The 26,768-nt window shown below is 42.0% G+C and overlaps 1 protein-coding gene across 3 annotated transcripts in view; it reads right to left on the bottom strand.

Annotated features, from left to right (window-relative positions):
• Window positions 1-26,768, bottom strand: part of ZNF385D (zinc finger protein 385D) — a 981,977-nt gene that overhangs the window by 3,390 nt on the left and 951,819 nt on the right. For all 3 annotated transcript variants that reach the window (XM_070781567.1, XM_070781569.1, XM_070781568.1), the window contains 2 exons: window positions 16,461-16,691; window positions 923-1,101 (listed from right to left, as the gene is read on the bottom strand). In XM_070781567.1, coding sequence (XP_070637668.1) covers window positions 923-1,101; window positions 16,461-16,691 — 410 coding nt within the window. The remainder of the gene's footprint in view (window positions 1-922; window positions 1,102-16,460; window positions 16,692-26,768) is intronic.

Raw genomic sequence — 26,768 nt, 5'->3', positions numbered from 1 at the left:
TTTAACCTGGGGAAGGATATTAATCATTTCAAGCAAGTTGCAGAAAGACAGAAATAAAAGAACATGCACTTTTGTCCTTGGTCGTGGTTGCCTCGAGGAGAGATACTTTTATGCTGCCATTTTATTCTATTTGTAACACATGGCAGTGTCTTCTTTTTCCCAGCTTCTCTCCTTATCAGAGCACAGATCTCAGTTTATGGACATTTACAAAGGAAAGAAATGTCTGAAGGAATTTTATGTGCAAATAAACCAAGGTGGCCAGGCAGGCACGGATTTATTTCCATACTAATATTTACCCTCACATTTGTACAGCCAAATGTCAACCCCTTAAATTCTAAAGATAAATAACTAGGGTGCATAAAAATCAGTGCAAGAAGGTACGTATGCATATGAAACACAATACAGTATGAGGGCTGGGACTTCAGCAGCAAGGTAGACCCGATCCCTCTGGAAGGCTATTAGAGTAACAGTGACTCCATCCCCTTAGCGTGTGGCTGTAGGATTTAGAACAGCACCACCAGGTAATAAGGTAGCGACATGAAAGAAGGGCACAGGGTAAAATTAGCGGTAGCATGTACATCTCTAAACAAGGAAACATGGAATGCTGCACTTTGACCTTTAGCGAAAAGCAGCCCTTTCGAGTGGGAAACCTGGTAAGGAAGAGAACTCCTTGTAGCCCCCTCGCCTCCCACTCTTCATCTGTAAGAACAGCACAGACTCACTTCAGACAAGCTGGGAAGGGTGTTGAAGCCGCTACATTTCAGCATTCCTATAAGCAACTAACCTACGCACAGGTAAAGAAGGGGGTTGAGTAAGAAGCTAGGTGGATGGATGGGTGGGAGGGAGCAGAAGAGCAGACAGGGCGCAAGGCAGGCAGAGTCATGCCCTGTGCGCCCCCACTTCCGGGGTGGGCTCTGCCTACCTGTTTCAGCTGTGTCTCCGAGTTGACGTGCACGTCACAGATTTCACAGTGAAACGTTTTGTTCTGCAGGCCTGTATTTCCCTTGTTCGCTGGGCCTTTGCCTTTCACACCTGCCCTGGGGAAGGCTTTGATAGCCCCACTTCCGTTCCGAGCTTCTAGCATCGTTTTGTGCTTGGTACCTGCCAGAAATGTTAAAAAAAAAAAAGAGAGAGAGAAAAAGAGGAGAGAACTCTTAGCTAGTAATTGCCTCCAAGACACGATGCGGCAACACCACGTGGTGTGATGCTGAGTCTGAGTGCAGGGCTTCCGGGGGTTCTGCTTCAAACACACTCATGACGCAGAAAACCACAACCATGTGCTCTGACGGCCACGTGTTAACATGACTTATTGCGCATGCTTCTATGTCCCGGGTAACAAACAAGCACCATCAGTACAGGAGTAAACGCAAAGTCCTGAGATGACGTTAAATAGGTGTGGCTTCCTCTTGGTGCTGATGAGACATGAATGATACCTGATGAGGAAGGGTGACTTAGTTGCTACAGGTTTAGTTGGAGATGAGGTGTAACAAATGTAATCAGCTTAAACAGGGTGTGCTTACAGAGGTGGCACTAATTAAATACCCACTTTCTGAACGGAATACACACAAGCTTTCCTCACTGTGTAGTTTAGGCTCAAAGAAGGAACATAACAGTATAGAGATCTTAATGACTCTGAAAAAAAAAGGTCCTGTTAGAATAGCAAAATTCACATTGATTGGCTATTAAATTTCAAATGTTAAAAAAATTACTATAAAAGGGGTTTCACTGGCTAGGTGGGTACACTCTAAGAAATTCTTTTTTATTACACCAACCACATTTGCCCATCCCACATAACTAATGTTACTCTACTCATCGACATTTGCTTTTTTTTTTTAAACACTAAAATTCAGGATGGCAGTGTTCTCTCAAAATTTTTCTTCACAATTTCCTTCTTGGAGTTGATAAATATTCTTTACTTCTTGTTTAGCCATGTGTTTTTGCTCTGAAATTTTCTTTTGTCATCATTTATATTCTTCCTGCCATTCTGGGTTTTTTAAATTATGTTTTAGAGGTTTTATCATCTTAATTGTCTTTATGACATGTGTTTGATCCCTGGGTTGGGAAGATTCCCTGGAGAAGGGAAAGGCTACCCACTCCAGTATTCTAGCCTGGAGAATTCCATGGACTGTATAGTCCATTGGGTTGCAAAGAGTTGGACACGACTGAGCGACTTTCACTTTCACTTATCAGTTCTGGAAACACAGAAGAAAAGAGATTCTTAACTTCTTGTTCTTGAATCAGCTTCTCAGAACCATTCAACATCAACAAAGAAAGATGTTGAGGGCTTTCAGCTTGGAGCCAGTCACCAATGTCTTCGATAAGAGGCAATGAATACATGGAACAGGTTTATAGCCATATGTTTCTCTCTTGCAAAATGATAACTTTACTGAGTCCAGTATTTAAAAAAATGCATATTTTTACAACTTAGATCCCTCACTTTGAACCTCTATCCTTAGGCACAACAATGACAATATTCATATATCAACATAGTAAGGAGAGAGAAAAGAGTCAACATGTTGGGAAAAAACCAGAACAGCTAAAATACAGAGCTAGGGCACCTGTCCATGGTGGTGGGGGTGAGGCTGTCCTGGGCTTGTTCTCGACCCGGCCCTGTGGTCTAATGACCCGACGCTTCCGACTTTGTAAGAAGAACCATAAACGAGAGTAAGGGGGAGCAATGCATGCGTATATACGCACATAATGAATGAATGGACGTGTCTATATGCACACACGTGTGCATCATTTTGCCAAGCTTTCATGTATGCAATCTTCATACAGATCAGAAGCTTTTGTGTCACTATGTGAGCAGATGATTATCCAACGTTCTATATCCAAACAGATGATTTTATTAAAATTTTTTTTTTTTTCCATGCAGCTTATTCAGTCAAACTGATGGAGCATTCCCAGGGCCCGTGTGGCTTAGGAATGTCTAAGCAGCAGTGAGTAGGAGAAAATTCTCATCCTGGGCACTTCTCTGGTTCAGTTCAGTTCAGTTCAGTTCAGTTCAGTCACTCAGTCATGTCTGATTCTTTGCGACCCCATGGACTGCAGCACAACAGCCCTCCCTGTCCATCACCAACTCCCAGACCTTGCTCAAACTCATGTCCAACATGTCAGTGATGCCATCCAACCATCTCATGCACTGTCGTCCCCTTCTCCTCCTGCCTTCAATCTTTCCCAGCATCAGGGTCTTTTCCAATGAGTCAGTTCTTCACATCAGGTCGCCAAAGTATTGGAGTTTCAGCTTCAGCATCAGTCCTTCCAATGAACACCCAGGACTGATTTCCTTTAGGATGGACTGGTTGGATCTCTTGCTGTCCAAGGGACTCTTAAGAGTCTTCTCCAACACCACAGTTCAAAAGCATCTGGTGGTCCAGTGATTAAGAATCCACTTTCCAATGCAGGGGATGAGGGTTCCATCTGTGTTTGGGGAACTGCACAGATCAACTAGGCCTCCATGCCACAACTGGAGAGTCCGAGGCCACAACGAAAGATCCCTCATGATGCAGTGAGGCTCCTGTGTGCTGCAACCAAGACTTGGCACAGCCAAATAAGTAAGTATTAAAAGAATTCTCATCCCGACTTTCCTGAAGGCCCCTCAACTCACTATGGTTAATGTCTCCTGTTTGAGCTGGTGTTTGATAGTGGCAACTAAAATGAATCAAAAAGCTGTTTCTACCTATGTGAAGATAGAATTACTTTATTTTGCTTGGGAGGATGATAAAAAAAAGTCTGGCCTGGGTAATGTGACTCAAGATTGAGTGTCAGGTGGATTAGGAAGAGGAGAAGGGATTAAAGATTTGGCCCCAGTAGTAGGGGGTGAGCAAAGGTAGGTAAAGATCTTAGCAACAGTAGGTAAAGATTCAGAAAACAAAATGTTCTCCTTAATATCTTCGGACTCGCCTATATCTGACCCTAGAAGAAGAGATGTGAACAGAAGGTATGTGAACACTGGAGAAATGCCAACCTCGCAGAAAAATCACTGCATCATTAGCATTATTGTTTCAGTGCAGTCCCTCCCCAGAAGCTACTAAAGATAGGAAAATTAAGTATATCCACTCATGCACGCCTTACGTGGATGCAAGCAAACACACACACACACACACACACACCAGACACATGTTTAAAATCATGCCAAGATTGGGTGAAAAACTCCAGCTAATAGCTTTGACTCTGGGGTTAGCAGTCATCGTCTAGCAGAGTGGAACTTTTGTACAGCGTAACCTCCTGTGCTAGGAGCAGATTGTCAGTCATAATTAAATTGCTATTAGATAGTTTCAAAAGAGCTGAAAGCTTCAGTAGCCTGTCTGGGTAGCTATATTTGCTCCAAGTACAGCTACAATTAAGAAAACACATACTCTTATTTCTCAAGCATTTACCTTTTTTTGAGAGCTCAAATGTGCATGAACAATCTAAAAATAGTGATTCCTGGGAGGATTTGTGCTTATTTTATTTTCCAGCATTGCACCTATTGTGCTAAATTACCCACCTGCTCCTAGCTGTGGTATGAGATAGCTGACAATATTATGCCCATTTTAGAGATAAACTGGGACTAAGAAAGGTTAAGTTAATTGCCCGGTTCACAAAGCAAACACTACTTGAAGTTACTGATGGGTAGAAGGTGGATTTCTAAATAAGTTCCTTGAACTATGGGATTTAGTCAGAAATCCACTAAGGCTGTCTGAGTCAGCTGCATTCCAGTTCCACAGGAATCTCTCACCACCTTTAACTTCTCTATGTTGTTAATGCTGTGTTTTCTAAACTTGGATTTTAATTTGAGTCTTTCATTCTCCTTCTTCCCCTGTAATCCGGAACCAGGATGCTATATGAACAGCAGTGGTTTTGCAATGGCCGGTTTGATCACCTCTGATTTCATCCACGTGTAAATATCCCGCCAGGCTGGTGCCTTTCCTTGTGACTGCACAGCAGGGCCCTCGAAAAGCTGCTTCTGTACTTTCAATGGGCTGTTTTCTTCCCACCACTTTTAAAAGGCTGGCGCTGACAATGACCTTCATTTGAAGCTTCCATGTTTCCTGAAATGCAAAATCATTCTCCAACCAGAGTTTAGATCCAGCAAGTCATAATGCTCCTAGAAATACTAATTTTGTTTGTTTGTTTTTGATTGCCTTGGATCAAGATATTTTATCTGCAAAAATCAAAGTAATAGTGGTGTGGAGTGAATGGAGGCTAGCTTTCCCTTTACTCCCCCATCGTCTTTACCGATTCCATTTTCCAGATGGCTCTTTATTTGAATTTAATGCATTCATTTGTGGCTGCACTGGGTCTTAGCTGCTGTGCGTGGGGTTTTCTCTAGTTGCAGCCACTGGGGGCTCCTCTCTAGCCATGTGGTCTGCAGGCTTCTCATCGTGTAGCCTCTTTTCCCCAGGAGCTCAGGCTCTAGAGCACAGGAGGTAGTTGTGGAGCATGGGCTTAGCTGCACCTCAGCATGTGGGATATTAGTTCAGGGACCAGGGATGAACCCGTGTCCTTTGCATTGGCAGGCAGATTCTTAATCACTGGACCACCAGGGAAGCCCCTAGATGGCACTTAAGTTAGGTACTTGTGTAAAGAAAAGGGAGGTGAGCAAGAAAACTGAATGGCTTTCTAAAATTAAATCAGTCATCCATTAGGTCATCAGGGAAACTGGGGAAACTTCTTTAAAATGGAAAAAAAAAAAAAACCAAACTTACAGTTCCTCCAAGGAGAGGTATTCACAGTTCAGTTCAATTGCCCAGTCGTGTCCAACTTTTTGCGATCCCATGGACTACAGCACAACAGGCCTCCCTGTCCATCACCAACTCCTGGGGTTTACTCAAACGCATGTCCGTCGAGTCAGTGATGCCATCCAACCATCTCATTCACTGTCGTCCCCTTCTCCTCCTGCCCTCAGTCTTTCCCAGCATCAGGGTCTCTTCCACTGAGTCAGTTCTTTGCATCAGGTGGCCAAAATATTGGAGTTTCAGCTTCAGCATCAGTACTTCCAATGAATGTTCAGGACTGATTTCCTTTAGGATGGACTGGCTGGATCTCCTAGCAGTCCAAAGCTCTCTCAAGAGTCTTCTCCAACACCACAGTCCAAAAGCATCAATTCTTCCCCTCTCAGCTTTCTTCACTGTCCAACTCTCACATCCATACATGACTAATGGAAAGACCATAGCTTTGACTAGACGGACCTTTGTTGGTAAAGAAATGTCTCTGCTTTTTTAATATGCTGTCTAGGTTGGTCATAGCTCTTCTTCCAAGGAGAAAGTATCTTTTAATTTCATGGCTGCGGTCACCATCTGCAGTGATTTTGGAGCCCTCAAAAATAAAGTCTCTCACTGTTTCCATTGTTTCCGCATCTGTTTCCCGTGAAGTAATGTGACCACATGCCATGATCTTGGTTTTCTGAATGTTGAGTTTTAAGCTAACTTTTTCCCTCTCCTCTTTCACTTTCATCAAGAGGCTCTTTAGTTCTTCTTCACTTTCTGCCACAAGGGTGGTGTCATCTGCATATCTGAGGTTATTGATATTTCTCCCAGCAGTCTTGATTCCAGCTTGTGCTTCATCCAGCCCAACATTACTTATGATGTATTCTGCATATAAGTTGAATAAGCTGGGTGACAATATACAGCCTTGACGTACTCCTTTTCCTATTTGGAACCAGTCTGTTGTTCCATGTCCAGTTCTAACTGTTGCTTCCTGACCTGCATATAGGTTTCTCAACAGGCAGGTCAGGTGGTCTGTTATTCCCATCTCTTTAAGAATTTTTCCACAGAGACATATCAGAATTTTAATGGTGGTCATCATGTGCCAGTCTTTGATTTCCTACTTGTACATGTGCATTTAAAACATTTGGATAACAAAATAATTCTGTGTAGAACTTTCCTTGGAATTATACATACTTTAAAAAATGTACATGATTTTTAATGACAGCATAGGCTTACAATACATGAATGCTATATATTTAACCACTTGTCTAATATTAGATATTTGTATTATTTTCCTCTTTCCCTATATAATTATCCTACTCATTAATCTTTTAAAATCCATCCTAAGGTTGTTTCCTTATGATAGATTTTCATAAGGGGTGTTCTAGGGACAAAATATGACTATTTTTAAGTCTTGATTCAAGCTGACAAATTAACTGTCTAAACAGTACAAAGGGAGTTTCAGAGGATTCATTTGAAGGGCAATGTACCTTGCAAAACTTGCCCTTCTATAAAATAAATTTCAATACCTTAAAGTTCAATTCTCCAGAATGCCCATGAGATGAGGTTTAATAGCGTCAGACTAGACTGGGTGGGAAAGATGCCCTGGATAAGGGCATGGAAGCCACTCCAGGATTCTTGCCTGGAGAATTCCATGGACAGAGAAGCCTGGCGGGCTACCATTCATGGGGTCAAAAAGAGTCAGACATGACTGAAGCGACTCAACATAGCACAGATGTCAGCAAACCCAGGTGATAGCCAGAGATCATTTAGTTACTTTCTCACTGACCAGTTCAGATGATCCAGATTATAGATATGTGAGCAGGAAAGTGGCCAGTATCCATACAAACAACAAAGAGCTTTTTGAGGTGTTTATCTATAACATTCAATATAATGGCACGATGGTCCAACTTTTGTGTGTCCGAAGTGAAAAAGTTATCTTGACTCTCTACACCTGAACTGTGCAACTGGCACCAAAAGCCTCCACATCCTCTCTCTGTTTTTATTCCTCCAAATGGCAAGTTGGAAGGACTGATGCTGAAGCTGACGTGCCAATACTTTGGCCACCCGATGTGAAGAGCCAACTCACTGGAAAAGGCCTTGATGCTGGGAAAGATCAAGGGCAGGAAGAGAAAGGAATGACAGAAGATCAGATGGTTGGATGGCATCACTGACTCAGTGAACATGAGTTTGAGTAAGCTCTGGGAGTTGGTGACAGACATGGAGGCCTGGCGTGCCGCAGTCCATGGGGTTGCAAAGAGTTGGACTCACCTGAGCGACTGAACTGAACAGAATATTCTGTTTGGCCTGAGCATGAAACCACTCTTAAAAGAAATGGCATGTAAAAGTACACAGTAAGAAAAGTCCTCTTGACACAACACTGAGATCACTTATTCTAGCTGTTTATGCATGAGAAGTCACTAAACATGAAATAACTAAACTCTGAATGTTGACAGCTACATAAAATTCTTTGGTTAGATAATATATTCCAAATCACCCATATTGCAATTTCCAACGTACATTATTTAAGAATTATAAGAATCTAAAAAATTCCAGTAGAACTATTCAAATCCCTAAAGATGCTGCCATCAAGGTTTTGCATTCATTATGTCAGCAAATCTGGAAGACTCAGCAGCGGCCACAGGACTGGAAAAGGTCATATCCTCATCCCAATTCCCAAGAAGGGTGGTAACAAAGAATGTGCTAAGCATTGGACAACTGCACTCATCACCCCTGCTGGGAAGGTTATGCTTAAAATCCTGCATGCTAGGCTTCAGCACTATGCAAACCAAGAACTTCCAGATGTCCAAGCTGGATTTAGAAAAGGAAGAGGAACCAGAGATCAAATTGTCAACATCTGCTGGATGATAGAGAAAGCAAGGGGACTTCAGGAAAACATGTATCTCTCTTTAACTGACTATGCTAAAGCCTTTGACTGTGGGGATCATGACAAACTGTGGAAAGCTCTTACAGAGATGGGAATACCAGACCATCTTTCCTGTCTCCTGAGAAACCTGTATGCGGGTCAAGAAGGAACAGTTAGAACCCTGCAGAGAACAATTGATTGGTTGAAGATTGAGAAAGGAGTATGACAGGGCTGTCTGCTGTCATCCTGTCTGTTTAATCTACACACTGAGCACATCATGAGAAATGCTGGGCTGGATGAGTGACAAGCTGGAATCAAGATAGGCGGGAGAAACATCAACAACCTCAGATGTGCAGATGATACCACTCTAATGACAGAAAGAGAAGAGGAACTAGAGAGCTTCTTGATGAAGATGAAGGAGGAGAGTGAAAGAGCTGGTTTAAGACTAAATAAAAAGTCTAAGATCATGGCATCAGCCCCATCACTTCTTGGCAAGTAGAAGGGGGAAATGTGGAAGCAGTGACAGAGCTCCTCTCCTTGGGCTCAGAATCACTGTAGACGGTGACGGCAGCCGTGAAATCAGATGTTTGCTTCTTAGCAGGAAAGCTATGACAAACCTCGACAGTGTGTTGAAAGGAGAGACATTACTCTGCTGACAAAGGTTCGTATAGTCAAGGCTGTGGTCTTCCCAGTGGTCATGTGCGGTGTGAAAGCTGGACAGTAAAGAAGGCAGAGCACCAAAGAATTTATGCCTTTGAACTGTGGTGCTGGAGGAGACTCCTGAGAGTCCTTTGGACAACAAGGAGATCAAACCAGTCAATCTTAAGGGAGATCAGCCCTGAATATTCACTGGAAGGACTGATGCGGAAGCTGAAGCTATAGTATTTTGGTCATCTTATGTGAACAGATGACTTTTTGGAAAAGACCCTGATGCTGGGAAGGATTGAGGGCAGGAGAAGAGGGTGTCAGAGGATGAGATGGTTGGACAGCATCACCAATGCAATGAACATGAACTTGGGCAAACTCTGGGAGATTGTGAAGGACCGGAGGCCTGGTGTGCTGCAGTCCAGGGGTCTCAAAGAGTTGGACACGAGTGGGTGACTGAACAACAACAGAAAGAGTAGGTGTGTCATGTATGATGGATTCACTTTGCTGTACACTTGAAACTAACACAGCGTTGTAAATCTACTATAGGTCAAAGATATTTTGAAAAAAAGAATTGTGGCTCCAGTCCACTCTCTGATAGAAACTTCTGGGGTGATGGGAATGGTCTTGATCTGTAGGCACCAATATGGTGGCCTTTAGTCACACTCTTCAGCACTTGATATGAGGCTACTGCTACTGAATTGGTGATTGATTTCGATTTAAATCATCATCTAAGGCTAGTGGTTACCACATTAGATAGTACAGCTCTTGTACTCAAGCATGTCCTGCATGACCATGTGTAACACAGCGGCTATGTGGCTGAGCTGCCTTTTTTTAATCATTTGTAGAAAGTTTAAAGAAGGCATGACAGCAGTCTTGTGATAGAAGAGTCTCCATCTGTTTTTTCCATCTAACTGAAGTCTTATCATCATCCCAGAAGATCTTGAAGAGATGTGATAGATATCTCTGGGCCTTAATAATAACAAGGTCATGAACTTGGACTACCACTGACTGGCTTAAATGAGTTCTTCACTTGAAACATGAAATGACAAATCTCTATAGAGGAAACAAGTCTTTACACAGTCTCTTCCTGAACAGAGGCACAAACTGGACCTGGGCTTCTTGAAGGCAACTCCTGGGTTTTGCTCAAATTTTCATTCTAAGGGCCCAATGCATGGCAGTCAATCAGTGAAGATTAGCAAAGTATTGGGTATTAATAAAGATCAACAAACACATATTCATAAAGAGAGTTATGAGCTCACGTTCTGAGATGGTATAAGCCAGAGTTTGTCTCTACTAGCTGTGAGGTTTCAATGTACTGAAGTGTTGCAGGAGATGCATTTTTTATCTTAAGGTATTATTTCTGGCATGCCCACATGCTCAATAAATTTTAGTCAATCTTCTCTTTCTTCTTCTTAACACTGTTTTCATGTTTAAGCAAAAATTTAGAAATCTCTAAGCATTTTAAAATTTAGTCAAGTCTGTCTTTCGATAAAGTGACTTTTCTCTATATTAAAACTTAGTGAGGGAAAATAAGCTCTGTGTAGGCACAAAAAGCTGGAATGTGCTTAGTGAAAATGATCAAATGTTACCACTTTAAGTCATCACCAGAAAAATCTGCCAAATTAGTAATGAGTCTGCTTATAAAATTTCAAATGATTTTTTTTCAATTATATACAGAAACTCATTAAAATTGGCTAAGCAAAGCATTACCTAACAGGATGTTTGGGGGGAATTTCTGTAAAGAAAGAGACAAAACATATCTTTTTATAATATCTGTGTCCATAACATAAAAATAAGAGGAGACTTCAAGGTCTCTTATAAAGAGTATGTCCTCTTATGGTGTTGCAAGCATTCTTAGAGTTTTTTGAATCATGCTAGCAAGTTCAGGAGAACTGCTTTTCCTCCCAAATTAAAAAAAAAAAAAAAGAAATCCTATATTCCAGTACTATTCCAAAAAAATAACTAACTTTGAATGGTTATACTGTAGTGAAAAATAAAAACAGAAAGCACACAAAATAACACAGCAACACAGCTGGGGCTTCCCAGGCGACTCAGTTGTAAAGAACTTGCCTGCCATGCCTGAGACACAAGAGATTCGGGTTCCATCCCTGTGTTGGGAGGATCTCCTGGAATAGGAAATGACATCCCAATCCCTATTCTTGCCTGGAAGCTTCCATGGAAAGAGGAGCCTGGAGGGCTACAGTCCATGGGGCCACAAAGAGTCAGACACGACTGAGCAACTGAGCAGACAGCAGCTGCTGTGCTTCTGCTAATAATCATGTCATAATATTTCATCCTCACAAGGTGCATATGGCCTCTTAACTCCATGAGAGAGAGAGAGAGAGAGAGATGGACAGAGACAGAAAGAGAGAGAAAGGGCCCCAAAGACAATTGCCTTGCCAAGGTTCACATAGAAAAGTTCTCTGCAGATTTGAGGTAAAAATTAAATCTGATCACTTCTAGTTCACTCTAGTCTATTCCATTAAGCTGTAACAAAGGCAGTATTTGATGGAAATTGTTTTCCCAATATTTATGATTAAGAATCCATTTTCCAGCCAAAATGTGGAAACTAGCCTAAATGCCCATCAACAGATGAGTAGATGAAGACGAGTAATGCCCATACGCAATGGAGAACTGCTCAGCCAAAAAAAGACTGAATAATGCCATTTGCAGCAACATAGACGTCCCTAGAAATTAATTATAATACTAAGTGATGTGAGTCAGACAGATAAAGAAATACATGATATCACTTATATGTGGAATCTTAAAAAATAATACAGATGAACGTATTTACAAAACAGAAACAGACTCACAGACTTCAAAAAGAAATGTACAGTCACCAAAGGGGAAACAAGAGTGGGGGGGCGGGCGGGGCGCAAATCAGGAGGCTGTGATTAGAGCAGGAAAACAGCAGGGACCTATGTTACAGCACAAGGAACTCTACTCAATATTCTGTGTGTGTATGTTAGTCACTCAGTCATGTTTGACTCTTTGTGACCCCATGGACTGTAATTTGCCAGGCTCCTCTGTCCATGGAATTCTCCAGGCAAGAATACTGGAGTGGGTAGCCATTCCCTTCTCCAGGGGATCTTCCCAACCCAGGGATCGAACCCAGGTCTCCTTATTGCAGGTAAATTCTTTTGTCTGAGCCACCAAGGAAGCCCACTCAATATCTATAATAACCTATATGGAAAAAGAATCTGAAGAAGAACGAATATACGTATAACCGAATCACTTTGTCGTACATATGAAACTAATACAACATTGCAAATCACCTATTCTCCAATAAAATTTTAAAAAGAAGAATGCGTTTTCCAAGATTAACAGTAAAACATGTCTTGAAGGTGGTTGACTTCCCGTAAACAGCCCATAAGTGCATAACTCTCCACTCAGTGTCACAGGCCTTAGCTCATGTCTACGACATGTTTCCAAAGGGATAAAAAAGAAAACTCTTAGAATTACAATGCAAATGCAAAAGACACATCTCCCCATTCTGCAGCCGGATTGCTTCCGATGACAACTGATATTCAAACCTGGTTCCCTGAAAAACACAGCCAAGTCTTTATCGGTGTTTTCCTATTAATAAAATCCGGATCTAAGAAGAAATTGGAGAAGTCTTTTAAAGATCTATTGATGGAAGCAGTGGTGGGCATGATTGTGGTCTGCTCTGAGTGCAGCTGGCAAGGTGGTCCTTTAAGAGAACTAGAAAACAGGGATTCAGCGGACTGCTTGCTATCAAACGGGTCCTGCTTTCCACTAGCATCATGGACCGACAACTCTAAATAGTGTCAGTGCGCAGAATCCTCTCTGACAACCATTTTACTGGTCTATATTCTAAACAATGGATGTATTTCTGATGAGATCTAGTATTTATTAAATTAGCAAACCATCTGCTCCATCTGTCGAACTCTCTATTATGCAGCCATCCCCAGAAACACACAAATCCGACTACAAGCTTCAGTTTCACTAGTCATTTCAGAGTAGTTCAAAATCCTCTGAGCTCACAAAGGCTGGAATTCATGCGCCTGTAGTACGACCTTTTTTAATGTAAACAACAGATTGTAAATGGACAAGGAGAGCAATGTGATCATAAAGGTGGATGGACGGAGACTCTGTCACACAGAGTGAAGTAAGTCAGAAAGAGGGGAAAACAGAGTATATTAATGCATATATGTGGAGTCTGGAACGGTGATACTGATGAGCGAATCTGCAGGGCAGGAGTAGAGTTGCAGACGCAGAGAGGACGTGCGCATGGGAAGCGGAGAGGAGGGGTGAATGGGAGCCTGGGGCTGACACACGCACACTATCGTGTCACACAGCTCGTGGGAGGCTGTTACACAGCACAGGAGCTCAGCTCAGAGCTCCATGGCCTGCAGGGGTGGGGCTTGGAGGCCGTGGGGCGGGGCTCACGAGGGCGGGGACCCGTGTATACAGGTGGCTGGTTCACTTTGCTGTGCAGCAGAAACGGACACAGCATTGTAAACAACTATGCCCCAAACTTGAGGAGACTCAGTTCTGCTGCTCTGTGCGGCCCTCGCAGGTCCGGCCTGTGAGGGACGGGCCAGGCGCTCTGTCTGTGCAGGTGAGCTCCTTTGGCCCTCGTCAGCGGCTGGCGAGGTGACGCGGCCTGTCCTGGGGGCCTTCGCTTCCTGTCTCCTTCTCCCACCGCGATAACCCCCCAAAGCCCAGGGACCCTCACACCGCTGTCTCCGCGCCTGCTTCTGGTGGCCCCAAACGAGAACCCAGCTCAACAATCTTATGGTGAGGCCGCCGAGGACCACTCCCACCCCGGACAGGACAGGGGCGTGCGTCCAGCCTCGCCGTCTACAGTCCCCCCGCGGGTTTCCGCTCGGCGTAACCCGCGGGGAGATGTCTGATGCGGAGAGAAAAACACCTTAGAGGGAAGAGACGTGGGGGTCACGGTGTCCCCCTGGGCTGAAACCTCAGAGGGGACACGCCTAGAAAGGGGCTCAAGTCAGGGTGACAACCCATCACCTCCTAAGCCTCCAGGTGAGAAGGTTACGCTAGTTCTCAGCTCTGCCTGCAAAACACTTGGCAACAGTTTTGCTTTTTTTTTTTCTTTTCCCAAACACTATAGCTTCCCAGGCCCTGGCTATATAACAAATCAAAATCCCTGGATGTAGGAAATATATTTAGGATATATAATAGGATATATTTGCAGGATATATGGACCTTCCAGGTGGTTAAGTGGTAAAGAATCCCATGTCCAGTCCCTGACTCAGGAAGATCCACTGGAGGAGGGCATGGCAACCCACTCCAGTATTCTTGCTTAGAGAACTTCATGGATAGAGAAACCTGGTGAGCTATACAGTCCATAGGGCTGCAAAGAGTCAAGACATGACTGGACGACTAAACAGCAGCAGCAGCAGTAGGATATACAATAAATCAGAATCCCTGGGTGTATATATATTAATACATACAGAAATATATTTAAATAAGCATAAATGCATATATATTTAAATATACTTAAATATAAATTTATTTATATATAAAGATATATACTTTTCTATCCATACAAAGTATACGAATATATATTTATACATATACATACATATTTAAGGCTCCAAATGCAATTCTGACACACAAACCATAAATGACCATAGAACTGGAATATGGAAAATGCTGACCTGATGTGATAAAATCAAATTAGTCATTCCTTCTTGGCTCTTAAATCAAATAAGTCATTCCTTCTTTGTTCTTAATCAGACATCTCTGATCAGAATTCAGGAAGGACATCCAAATTCTTAATAAATTAACTGCAGCCTCCAAGGCTATGGTTTGTTTATCTATCAAAATGGGCCTCCCCTCAAAATGAATGTTTCTCTGTCATGATGGGGAATGACCAAGAATTCTCGAGCACTGAAAGGACATCCAATGATATCCACTCTCTTCCATGACCATGCACCCAGGAAACACATCTTTGCAGGAGGAAAGAGGGGGAAATCTGAAGGCTTAGATTCTGACTTGGGGCCAGATGCTCTTCTGCGTGTCCCAGTCCCTGCCCTCCTGAACTCTCTCTGACTACGACTCATGCCGCCTGCAGGAGGGGCGTGTGTGCGTGGAAGGAATTGTCCCCCACCTGCAATTACACCCTTAGAGGCTTGAGGTCAATACTGGAATGTTACTTGGGCAGCAGTGATTGGTCAAAGACTCCATCGGTGCACAGCTGCACTATTAACTCAGGGTATGATTCACAAATGATTCTTGTCCTATTGTAACGGCTGACAGAGACCTGGGAATGACCCCAGTCTTTCAGAGAAAAGCTGATCTTGGGCCAAAGGGCTTGCTAAAATCTCAGGCAGGACATAAATAAATAAATAAATAAATAAAATCTTTATATAAGTCAATATAAATATATTCTCTCTCCATATATGTATTATATATATATATATATATGTATATCTAGTTAGGCTTATATAGAGATATATAACATCTTTAAATATATATATATATAAACACAGATATACAGAAAGAGCAAGTGGATGGAATCAAAATATATCCAAAGAGGATTCCATACTGGCTTATCAGTATTTTCAGTTCTGCTATATTAAAGTTTAGTGTTTAAGTTAGAGAGACCTGGGTTTGAATAATGGCTCGTTACCTAACTGATCACATGTCTTCTCTGAGCCTCAATCAAAGCAGGGGAATAGTATCTTTAGGTTGTCAGAAAGAATAAGTAAAATCTTTCACATAGATATCTTACCTCAAGATAAGGTAAAATGTCTTATCTTGCTTCTGTCTATAGGAAGCATTTTCTTAAGTTTAATTGTCCGGTTCAAATAAATTTAGCCCAAACAACATTATTTACCGTAAAAACCATAATAAGGAGGTTTTAACCAAAATTGCATGGAATTGTGCAACCCAATTTTGCAACTCTATTATTGGTGCAACTTTAGAAAATTTCATTTAGAAGCAAATGCATGAAAATAACATAGCAATCTAGAAATCATATAAACACAAAGCTGATGCTTTAGAATTAAATTTTACTGACTCTCCTTGTGTTTATAAAACACACACACGCATCCACAGCACGGCATGGGAGCCCTGGAAACCCTCCACTGCCCGCATGCCAATGGCACTTTGCTTGCCATTCTTACTTTTTAATGGTTACTGAGTTCCGTGTAACAATTGCCAGTTTTCTGCCACCCCTCTGTCCCCTGCTGCAAAGACCTCATCTATTCAGAGGAGCATAATTGCAGAGCTGTTGAGACAGAGAAGGAATCGCTGCATCTCACCACTGTTGTGGGCCTCCAGCTGGGAGGCGGAGTTGACAGCAACCTTGCAGAGGGAACAGTACAGCAGCCTCTTGGCCTTTTCCTCCTCAGTCTCCGTGGAAGGACAGGAGCTGTTGCCACTGGCTGTGGTGGGGCTCTTCTCCACTTTAGAGGTGATCTCCGTTGTCATAACACTGCTTTTGCGAATTTCCACAGTTGTCGTTGATATTGCTGGTGTCCCTGTGGTACTATCTGCAGTCAAAATAGCACAGGAGAAAAGGCAAAGACAGTGCATTATCTTTCCCCATTTGAAAACGCATCCCCGATACTGCATTCTGGTAACAATGAGAAGAGCGACTAGCTCCGACCCCCTGTCGACCACGCGGCAATCATCTCCTGAGGAAGTGACACAGACGCACACTTACAGTTGCGTCTATCGATAGAACACATTTGGACAATTCTTGAAAATAAATACAAATAGGCTTTACCATGTTTTCTTGAGGTAAATAAACATGCTCAAAGTTATCTTGTTAATGTGTGGCCTTACTTAAATATTCTTTATAGTGCACTGTGCTTTGTATATGTCTCCTAGGATGGCTTTAAAAAATACAATGGAGAGTAAATACGTCTAAGGTATGTTCATTTCTCTTTACGACTTGTCTTTCTATTTTCTTCTACATCTCTTTCTTTAATTTAAAACAAAATAGGTAAAATAGGGCTTCCCTGGTGGTCCTGTGGTTGAGAAACCGCCTTGCAATGCAGAGGACGCTGGTTCGATCCCTGGTCTGGGAAGATCCGACGTGCCGCGCGGCACCCAAGCCTGTGTGCCATGACCGCTGAGCCTGCATCCTGCAGTGACTGAAGCCTGTACGCCCTAAGGCTGTGCTCCAGAACAAGAGACGCCACCGCAATGAGAAGCACACAGACTGCATCCAGAGAGTAGCCCCCGCTCCCTGGAGCTGGAGAAAGCCCGTGTGCAGCGACAGAGACCCAGAGCAGTCAAAAACAAATACAATGAAATAAAATCACAGCCAAGACCCTTTAAAAAAGTTGGTTGTGATCCTGTGCGTGCTTGTGTAAAATATATGGGAAGTAAAGAACCCTGATGTCACGCCGCTTTGTCAAGATCAAAGGTTTATAAAATTCTTGCCTTATCTACAAAAAGCTGTATGTTCAACAAATACAAAAATCATCCATATACAAACAAGACAAATTCTAATCTGGCATATTTATTAAGCATATGCCCTGTACCAGGATGAGTTCAGGGAGCGTGTGACACAAAAGTATTCAAACACCAATGGTGACTCTTCATATGGAATTCACGGACTGGTCACACCATGTTAATGTCACAGCTTTCAAGAGCATGATAACCAGGAAGGCGTTGATGCACTGTAACCCTACAACCCTTCTGGCTCTGAAGTCTGACTCTAAATCTGGAGAGGTCAACCTCCAAAGAGAGCCTACCTTGTCTTAGCTTCACTTGGGTAGACACAGCTCCCAACCCAAATAGGCTGGTTAACATGGTGTGAGCAACGTCTGCCAAGTCCAGTATGAATCGCAAATGTGCTCCAGGCCCTGTGCTTTCTATTTTTATATCCCTTTTCACTGCCTCCCGGCTGGCTAACTCTTAACCTCCTACTCAAAATATTCCCAGGCAGCCTCTCCAGCCACAGCTGCCCTTGGAGTTGTCTCTCCTCCCACAGGTTGCCGTGCTCACTATGCAACGCCGCCCTAAACACCCATGGTAAATGGAGCGGGCAGTGGCTATAAAGGACAGTGGTACCTGCAGTGAGGGGCTTCCTCATAAAAATGTAGTTCTTGTTAATTTCCGTTACCAACAAGCCTTTGAACTTGGATTTTCACTTTGATCTGGAGAGAGAGGTGGGAATGTGGGTAAGGCTGGTGTCAGCTTCTTTCCCAAATGTGGCACAGGAACACTAGCCAGTCGGAAGATGAATGGGTTCTTGCTGTTTGTTTTTCATTAATTAATTTTTATTAAAAAATTTGAACTATAATTGATTTACAAAGTTTCAGGTGTATACAAAGTGATTCTGCAATATACATATATGTATATATATTTAGCTATTATATGTCTACATACACACATAGGTAGGCATATAATAGCTAAATATATATACATATTGTGTGTGTGTGTATATATATATATATATATACACACACACACATACTATATATGTGTGTATGTGAATATATTCTTTTCTGGATTCTTTTCCATTATAGGGGATGCTGAGGGATATTGAATAGAACAATTTATCTGGACCTTCCCTTTGCCCTGACCCTTCATATACTTTTAACCACTTATTCAGCCATAATGCCATTAAGGTCCCCTGCAGTATCATGGAGAACATCTTATAACCATGTTAGAAAAAATAATCATAGTGCCATCACCAGTTTTTCTCATAGCAAGAGAAAAATAAAATTAGCTAACACCAATTTTGGCCACAAGAATGCATTACTTTGAACATGCAAAGGCCCACTTCCTGACTAGTCTTGTCTTCTAAGGTACCAACATTAAAATATCAGGTAATACCAGAAAATTTCAAATCCTAAAAGATGACCCTGTTAAAGTGTGGCACTCAATATCCAGCAAATTTAGAAAATTCAGCAGTGGCCACAGGACTGGAAAAGGTCAGTTTTCATTCCAATCACAAAGAAAGGCAATGCCGAAGAATGTTCAAACTATGGCACAATTGCACTCATCTCACACACTAGCAAAGTAATGCTCAAAATTCTCCAAGCTAGGCTTCAACAGTACATGAACCAAACTTCCAGATGTTCAAGCTGGATTTAGAAAAGGCAGAGGATCCAGAGATCAAGTTGCTGACATCCGTTGTATCATAGAAAAAGTAAGAGATTTCCAGAAAAAAATCTACTTCTGCTTCACTGACTATGCTAAAGCTTTTGACTGCGTGGATCACAAACCGTGGAAAATTCTTAAAGAGATGGGAACACCAGACCACCTTACCTGCCTCCTGAGAAACCTGTATGCAGGTCAAGAAGCAACAGTTAGAACTGGACATGGAACAACAAACTGGTTCCAAATCGGGAAAGGAGTACGTCAAGACTGTATATTGTCACCCTGCTTATTTAACTTATATGCAGAGTACATCATGAGAAACGCTGGACTGGAAGAAGCACAAGCTGGAATCAAGATTGCTGGGAGAAATATCAATAACCTCAGATATGCAGATGACACCACCCTTATGGCAGAAAGTGAAGAGGAACTAAAAAGCCTCTTGATTAAAGTGAAAGAGGAGAGTTAAAAAGCTGGCTTAAAGCTCAACATTCAGAAAATGAAGATCATGGCATCCGGTCCCATCACTTTCTGGCAAATAGATGGGGAACCAATGGAAACAGTGACAGACTTTATTTTCTTGGGCCCGCAAGTCACCTCAGATGGTGACTGCAGCCATGAAATTAAAAGACACTTGCTCCTTTGAAGGAAAGCTATGACCAACCTAGATAGCATATTAAAAAGCAGAGACATTATTACTTTGCCAACAAAGGTCTGCCTATTCAAAGCTATGGTTTTTCCAGTAGCCATGTATGGATGTGAGAGTTGGACCATAAAGAAAGGAGAGCATCAAAGCATTGATGTTTTTGAACTGTGGTGTTGGAGAAGACTCTTGCGAGTCCCTTGGACTGCAAGGAGATCCAACCAGTTCAGCCTAAAGGAAATCAGTCGTGAATATTCCTTGAAAGGACTGATGCTGAACCTGAAGCTCCAATACTTTGGCACTTGATGTGAAGAGTCGACTCATTAGAAAAGACCCTGATGCTGGGAAAGATTGAAGGTGGGAGAAGGGGACAACAGAAAATGAGATGTTTGGATGGTATCACCGACTCGATGGAGATGAGTTTCAGCAAACTTTGGGAGGTGGTGAAGGACAGGGAAGCCTGGAATGTGCAGTCCATGGGGTTGCAAAGAGTCAGACACCACTGAGCAACTGAACAACATCAACTGTTCGTGCGGTTCTCAAGGCAGGAATGTGGATGTGCTTTGTCATTTCCTTCTCTGGTGGACCATGTTTTGTCAGAACTCTCCACTGTGCTCCGTCCATTTTGGGTGGCTCTACGTGGCACGGCATTATCCCCAGAGGATAAAGTACATTTGTACCAAGAATGTCAAAGGTTAGAGAGTCCAGACCGTCTATGGCTTGGGCTTAGTAAAATGTTAATGTTTCTTAAGAAAGGGAAGTCCCTTGCACGAGACAGGCTCCGGGAAATCAGGATCTAAACACTTAATTTCTGGTACTTAATTCCTTTGTGGCTCAAATGGTAAAAATCTGCCTGCAATGCAAAAGACCCAAACTTGATGTCTGGGTTGGGAAGATACCCTGGAGAAGGAAATGAAACTACTCCAGTATCTTTGCCAGGAGAATTCCATGGACAGAGGAGCCATGCCATCCATTGGGTCACAGAGTCGGCCTCAACTGAACAACTAACACTTTCACTTAACCTTGTTACATTTTTTAGGCCACGTAGCTGAACAAAGATCTGTTATTAATATTTTCTCAAGATTAAGGTTAGTTTGAGTGAAATACAGTCATGTTTTTCACTTTAATATATAGATCTTGAGTCCACAAAGGTGGGAGTATTAATTAATTAATATAATTAATATTAATTAATATAATTAGTATAACAATATGAATTTTTCAGTTACTTTTAATTTCCCAGTAGTAAAGAGGACTTTTTTTAACAAGTAAGGTAAATATATTTTAAGATTAAGCCATGAAGGCACCAACTATTTTATTTAGATGGCCCTTCGTTTCTGCATCCATTTTAAAATATTTAAAAAATAATGCCAGAAACTTCCAGAAAACACAATTTTGCTGTGAGAAGGTGATTATTTACATACCATTTACATTGTATTTGCAGCTATTTACATAATGTTACACAGTTTTAGGTATTAGAAGTAATCTGGAGATGATTTAAAGTAAATGGAAGGATATGTACAGGTTATGTGCAACTGCTACATCATTTTATATAAGCACTTGAGCATCCATAGATTTTGGTATCTACAGGGGTTCTGGAACCAGTTCCCCATGAATATCAACATATGACTGTACATTGCATAGAAAATGACATATAGCAAAGCTATTTTCTTTAGTATGGAACATTAAATTACCAGTTATGCATAATACCTTTCCACTCATTAAAATAAAATTTTATATTATTGATCATGTTAATAACATACACTCTTGCTAGGATGTGATGAGACTTATCCCTGTGATCTTCTTCCCCAAACTCATAACCCCTGTCTAACCATGGGAAAAGCATAAACAAACCTAAATTCAATGACATTCTACACAATTCTTGATCAAGCGTCCTCAAAAATGTCTAGGTCACCAAAACAAGAAATCTGAAAAACTGTCATGGTCCAGACAAGTCTAAGGACTCAGGATGTCTAAATATAATCTGGTGTCCTGGCTGGAATCCTGGGGCAAAAAGAAAAAAGGAACATTAGGTAAAAATTTAGGAAATTCAAAGGAAGTATGGCATCTAGTAAAAGCAATGTGTTGGTTATGGTTCTCTAGCTTTGACAAATGCACCACAATAATGGGAGATGCTAAGAACAAGGAAACCTTAACAGCATATACTGGAAGCCTCTGTAGGATTCTTGTACCTCTTTTGTAGATTTAAAGCTCGTCTAAAAATGAAAGTTTATTGATAAAAAAGAACTAGAACCAGTCACCACACAGTGCATCATTCAGTTACTTTGTAGAATCACAGCAGCGATCTCGGTGGTTACATGCTACAGCTTTCTTGGTTTTTAGATGAGGAAATTTCCATAAAACTGGGACTTGACATTGCATCTCCCACTTCCAAATCCTTATTTCAGGTCTAAATTGTTAGTCTGTGTTGCAGTGATTCATGTCTTTGAACTTCACTCTGTCAACATTTCATGAGCTGCTGTTTTGCACTAGGTTCTACCTTCCCTGGTGGCTCAGACGGGAAAGCGTCTGTCTACAATGCGGGAGACCCGGGTTTGATCCTTGGGTTGGGAAGATCCCCTGGAGAAGGAAATGGCAATCCACTCCAGGACTATTGCCTGGAAAATCCCATGGACAGAGGAGCCTGGTAGGCTACAGTCCATGGGGTCGCAAAGAGTCGGACACGACTGAGTGACTTCACTTCACTTCACTACCTAAGCCACTGGAGATGGGAAGGATAATATATGTCCATTATGTGGTTCATGAGACATCCCATAATGATCTGAAATAACAGTAATAAATACACCAGCCCTTCTTCCATCCATTTTGTCCATTCATAGACCCTTGCATTTATACTTGACATAAAAATGCATTCAATAAATATTTATTCAAAGAAAACAATGAATGAATAAATGAACAAATGAATGAGCTAGACACAATTATAGCTAAAGATGGTAGAAGCAATGTTAAAGCATTTATACATACTAATACACTCAATCATCATAAAAAACTAAGAGGGTAAATTAGGAGTTCAGGATTAACATTTATACATTGCTATGTATAAAATAAAGAACCAGCAAGGACCTACTGTATAACACAGGGAATTATACACAATATTATCTAATAACCTTATAAAAGAAAAGAATCTGAAAAAGAATACACACACACACACACATGAATCATTTTGATATATGCCTGAAACTAAAACACTATTATAAATCAACTATATCTTAATTAAAAAAAATATATAGGCATACCTTCTTTCTCCCCACCTTAGAGAAGAAATTGGGGTATGTGGAGTTTTGGGAACTTGCTCAAGGCCAAAGCTGCCAGCTGTAGGGCAATGATTTGAACTCAGCCTGGCTCAGAAGCACATGTTCTTTTTGCTAAAATTTTGAATTTTTTTCATAAAAGAACTGATCACATCCCTTCATTTTATTCCAATTGGTCATGATTTATTATGATTGTTGGAAGATAGTATCTTAAAAATTTGACCTCAAAAGAAACAAAACATGGCCCAAGCTGGAGTCAATCATGTTTGTCCAATCCTCCGTTCATGCTAACACATTAAGGTGTTGGAGTCCATTTAGGGGGAGGGGAGAGAAGGAAAACCTACAGTTTGCAAACAATCTCTTCTGCAAAGTGGTAAGAGTAACCCACAGGCCCTCCTTATTGTAAACTTTTCCTTTTCTTTTTTTTTCCCCAAACGATGTGGAACCAGAATCCTGATTCACTCTTCCTAATGTTTCCCAGGGGCTGATTCAGATATCTTTGCACTGTTCTACCAGTGATCCTCTAGGAACGATACATGTGACAGGGAGTCGGAAGTAATGGGTGTGCTGTAGTGGGAAGGCAAGGTTTGAGATGGAGTGGGTTTGCATTTCTGTGCTGTTTTCTGCCAGCGCCCTGAAGCAAATGTTCATTATTGCAACTGTCACTGTTTGGCTTTGGCATCAAAACAGATTGCTAATACTTTGTGGAATGGTGCTCTCGTGGAGGATGAATGGAAACGTGTCAGTATTCAGAGTGGGCCATTTTGGCCCTCATTCTTGCATAAAACACTGGAAATACCTTTTAAAACATTTCATAAAGCATAAGAAAAGATTCCAGAAAATAACTTGAATTCTAGATAATAAAATAGAGTGGCCAACTTACATGGTCTGGGTAAGGAAAGCATTTTCCTAGTTACAGATCTCATGATCCAACTCAGAGAACCAGAGGTAAGTTATGGAAATTTCCTTCCAGGTAACAGAAATGAATGCATGCATGCTCAGTTGCTCAGTCATGTCTGACTATTTACGACCCCATGGACCATAGCCTCCCAGGCTCCTCCATCCATGGGACTTTCCAGGCAAGAATACTAGAGTGGGTTGCCATTTCCTCCTCCAGGAATAATTCTTGACCCAGGGATCAAAGGCATATCTCCCTCGTTGGCAAGCGGACTCTTTACCACTGAGCCACCTGGGAAGCCCTGACAAATTAATACTATGACCCAAAGAGTCTCATCATGTTTTCTGGTACACTGAAGACTCAGAATGATATTCAATTTATTTCCTTCTTGTTTGTGAGAATTTAAGTCTCAACCAGGCTTGCAAGCAAGTGAGGAGAACAGCTGCTTCCTCTTAAATATGCTGACATTCTGAAGTATAAAAAGGTGTTTCGTGACAAAACACACACACACACAAGTTTTTAGAAATTATTACTGGCAGTTGTTTCTTTCCTCTGGATTCTACCTCATTTAACCACCATCATCTGTGCAGCACCGCCCTCTTAGACACAGGCAGGAGTGGGCCCTGCACTGGGCTCTATACTTTTGGGGGCTCCACATATCACAAGCCACTGAAACAAAAGTCTATTTTTGTATTTTTTGATCTTATGAAAAACACTTTTTTCAAGTTTGATAACCAACTAAGCAAATGGGAATGTTAATTAGGAAGGGAAGTGAGAACTGGACTGGGTGCCCCGAAGGCCAGAGTACAGAGTCAGAGAATTCCCAAGTGTGTGTGAGTGCGTATGTGTAGAGGTTTATGATCGTGTGTCTATGTGTGTGAATGTGTCTATGTGTGTACATGTAGAATTTGTGTGTGCGCATATGTCTATGCATGTATGTTTTGTGTGTGCATGTGTGTCTGTGTGTGTGCATGTATGTTTGTGTGTGCATATGCCGTTATGCTTTTTGTGTGCATATGCACTTACGTGTGTCTATGTGCAGGTGCGGTTCTGTGTGTTGAGGTAAAAGATCACAGCCTCTCTCTGGAAACCAGAGAAAGAGGCTTGTTTTCAAAACACCAAATAACGTCAAGTCACCAAATGTGAGTCTACACAGAAAAGTCCCCCCAGATATTGCCTCCCTCTCTGAAGAGGAAATGCTTCAGATTGGCTGGAAATCCCCAGCCCACAAAATGAGGTTGGGGAGAAAGGTTGCCTCCCCACTGGGCTCCCAGATTTGGGTGGGTCCAATTACCACCCAAGGGCTTCCCTGATGGCTCAGCAGGTAGAGAATCCACCTGCAATGTGGGAGACCTGGGTTTGATTCCAGGGTTGGGAAGATCCCCTGGAGAAGGGAAAGGCTACCCACTCCAGTATTCTGGCCTGGAGAATTCCATGGACTCTATAGTCCATGGGGCTGCAAAGAGTTGGACACGACAAAGCGACTTTCACCTTCAGTTGCCACCCGAAGGGCTGACTTAGGGGACAGCGTCTGCCCTGTTCCTGCACATCTGTGCTACTTGGCAGGGCTGAGCTGACTCAGGTGGGGAGAGCCCTTGACTTTCAGGTCACAAGGGCAATCCTTGGATACAGCCTACAGGGCTGCCAGCGATGCTTGAGGTATCTTGTAAGCACTGAGCTGTATGGTATATGGTCTCCATTTGAGCTCTTGACTTGGTCCTGAAACTTTTCGGGTGGGCTTGATTGAATCCTCCTGTATTAGACCCTGTGTTACTCATTGGATGTTAAAAGGTAAAAAACAACATTATTTGTGGACCAGAGCAACCAGGCTGCATACCATGAGAGGGGAGGGAACAATGGATTTGCTGTCATTGAAGAGGTTGAGGAGACATCTCCAGAAAATATTGGAGAAATACTTGCACTTCAAATTCTAACTTTACCACACCTCCAAAGGTCTGCTACTTGGAAGTGTCATGCATAAAAATGATCCACTGTCCTTTTTAAATGAAGTCCTATAGAGACATGATTAAAGCACTTAATGTCCCAAGGGATCAGGTGAGTAATTATTTCCACCTTTACATCATTTGAACTAGAGTTTCCGAGTCTTGTGTTCATCAGAAATTCTAGATAGGCAACTGATTTCAAAAACTTAAAAAACCCCAGAAATATCTAACTGCAACTTCTGAGATGTTTCCCGAAGCTGCCTAATCTATGACTGCTCGAGGCAATTACAACAGTAGAGTCAGACTCAGTGATCCTGGTTACTGACCTGCTGAACTCACTTTGGGTTGGGCACACCAGATGCAGATTAGAACACCAATTGTTCTGCTTAAAAGTATTTGAGAGAGAGCCTGTTAAAAGAAATAGCTTATCCAACTTCTGAATTTCCCTCCAGAAACCAGGACCATTTCATGGGGACTCTACACCACGTGAATCATGTGATTTGAGAAGATACTGTTAGATTGCTTTAATTTCAAAGAAAAATTTTTCAGGAATTCAGGATATTCTTATTGCTGACAGCAATTTGGGAGGAAGAAGGCTAGAGAGTCAGGTTGCCAGGTTAGCAAATGATTGAAGAAGCTCTCAGGAGGAGGAGGTGGTCAGAACTGGACCAAAGGATGCTTGAGCTGGAGAGGCAGCAGAGAGATGGAGAGTGGCAGGAGGAACAGGCCAAAAAGAAGGGAAACCAGAGGCTCCAGAAGCA

Source organism: Bos indicus, chromosome 27, assembly GCF_029378745.1.
Source record: "Bos indicus isolate NIAB-ARS_2022 breed Sahiwal x Tharparkar chromosome 27, NIAB-ARS_B.indTharparkar_mat_pri_1.0, whole genome shotgun sequence".
NCBI classification, from domain to species: Eukaryota; Metazoa; Chordata; class Mammalia; order Artiodactyla; family Bovidae; genus Bos; species Bos indicus.
Note: the sequence above shows the minus strand (reverse complement) of the source record. Positions and strands in the feature narration are given on the sequence as shown.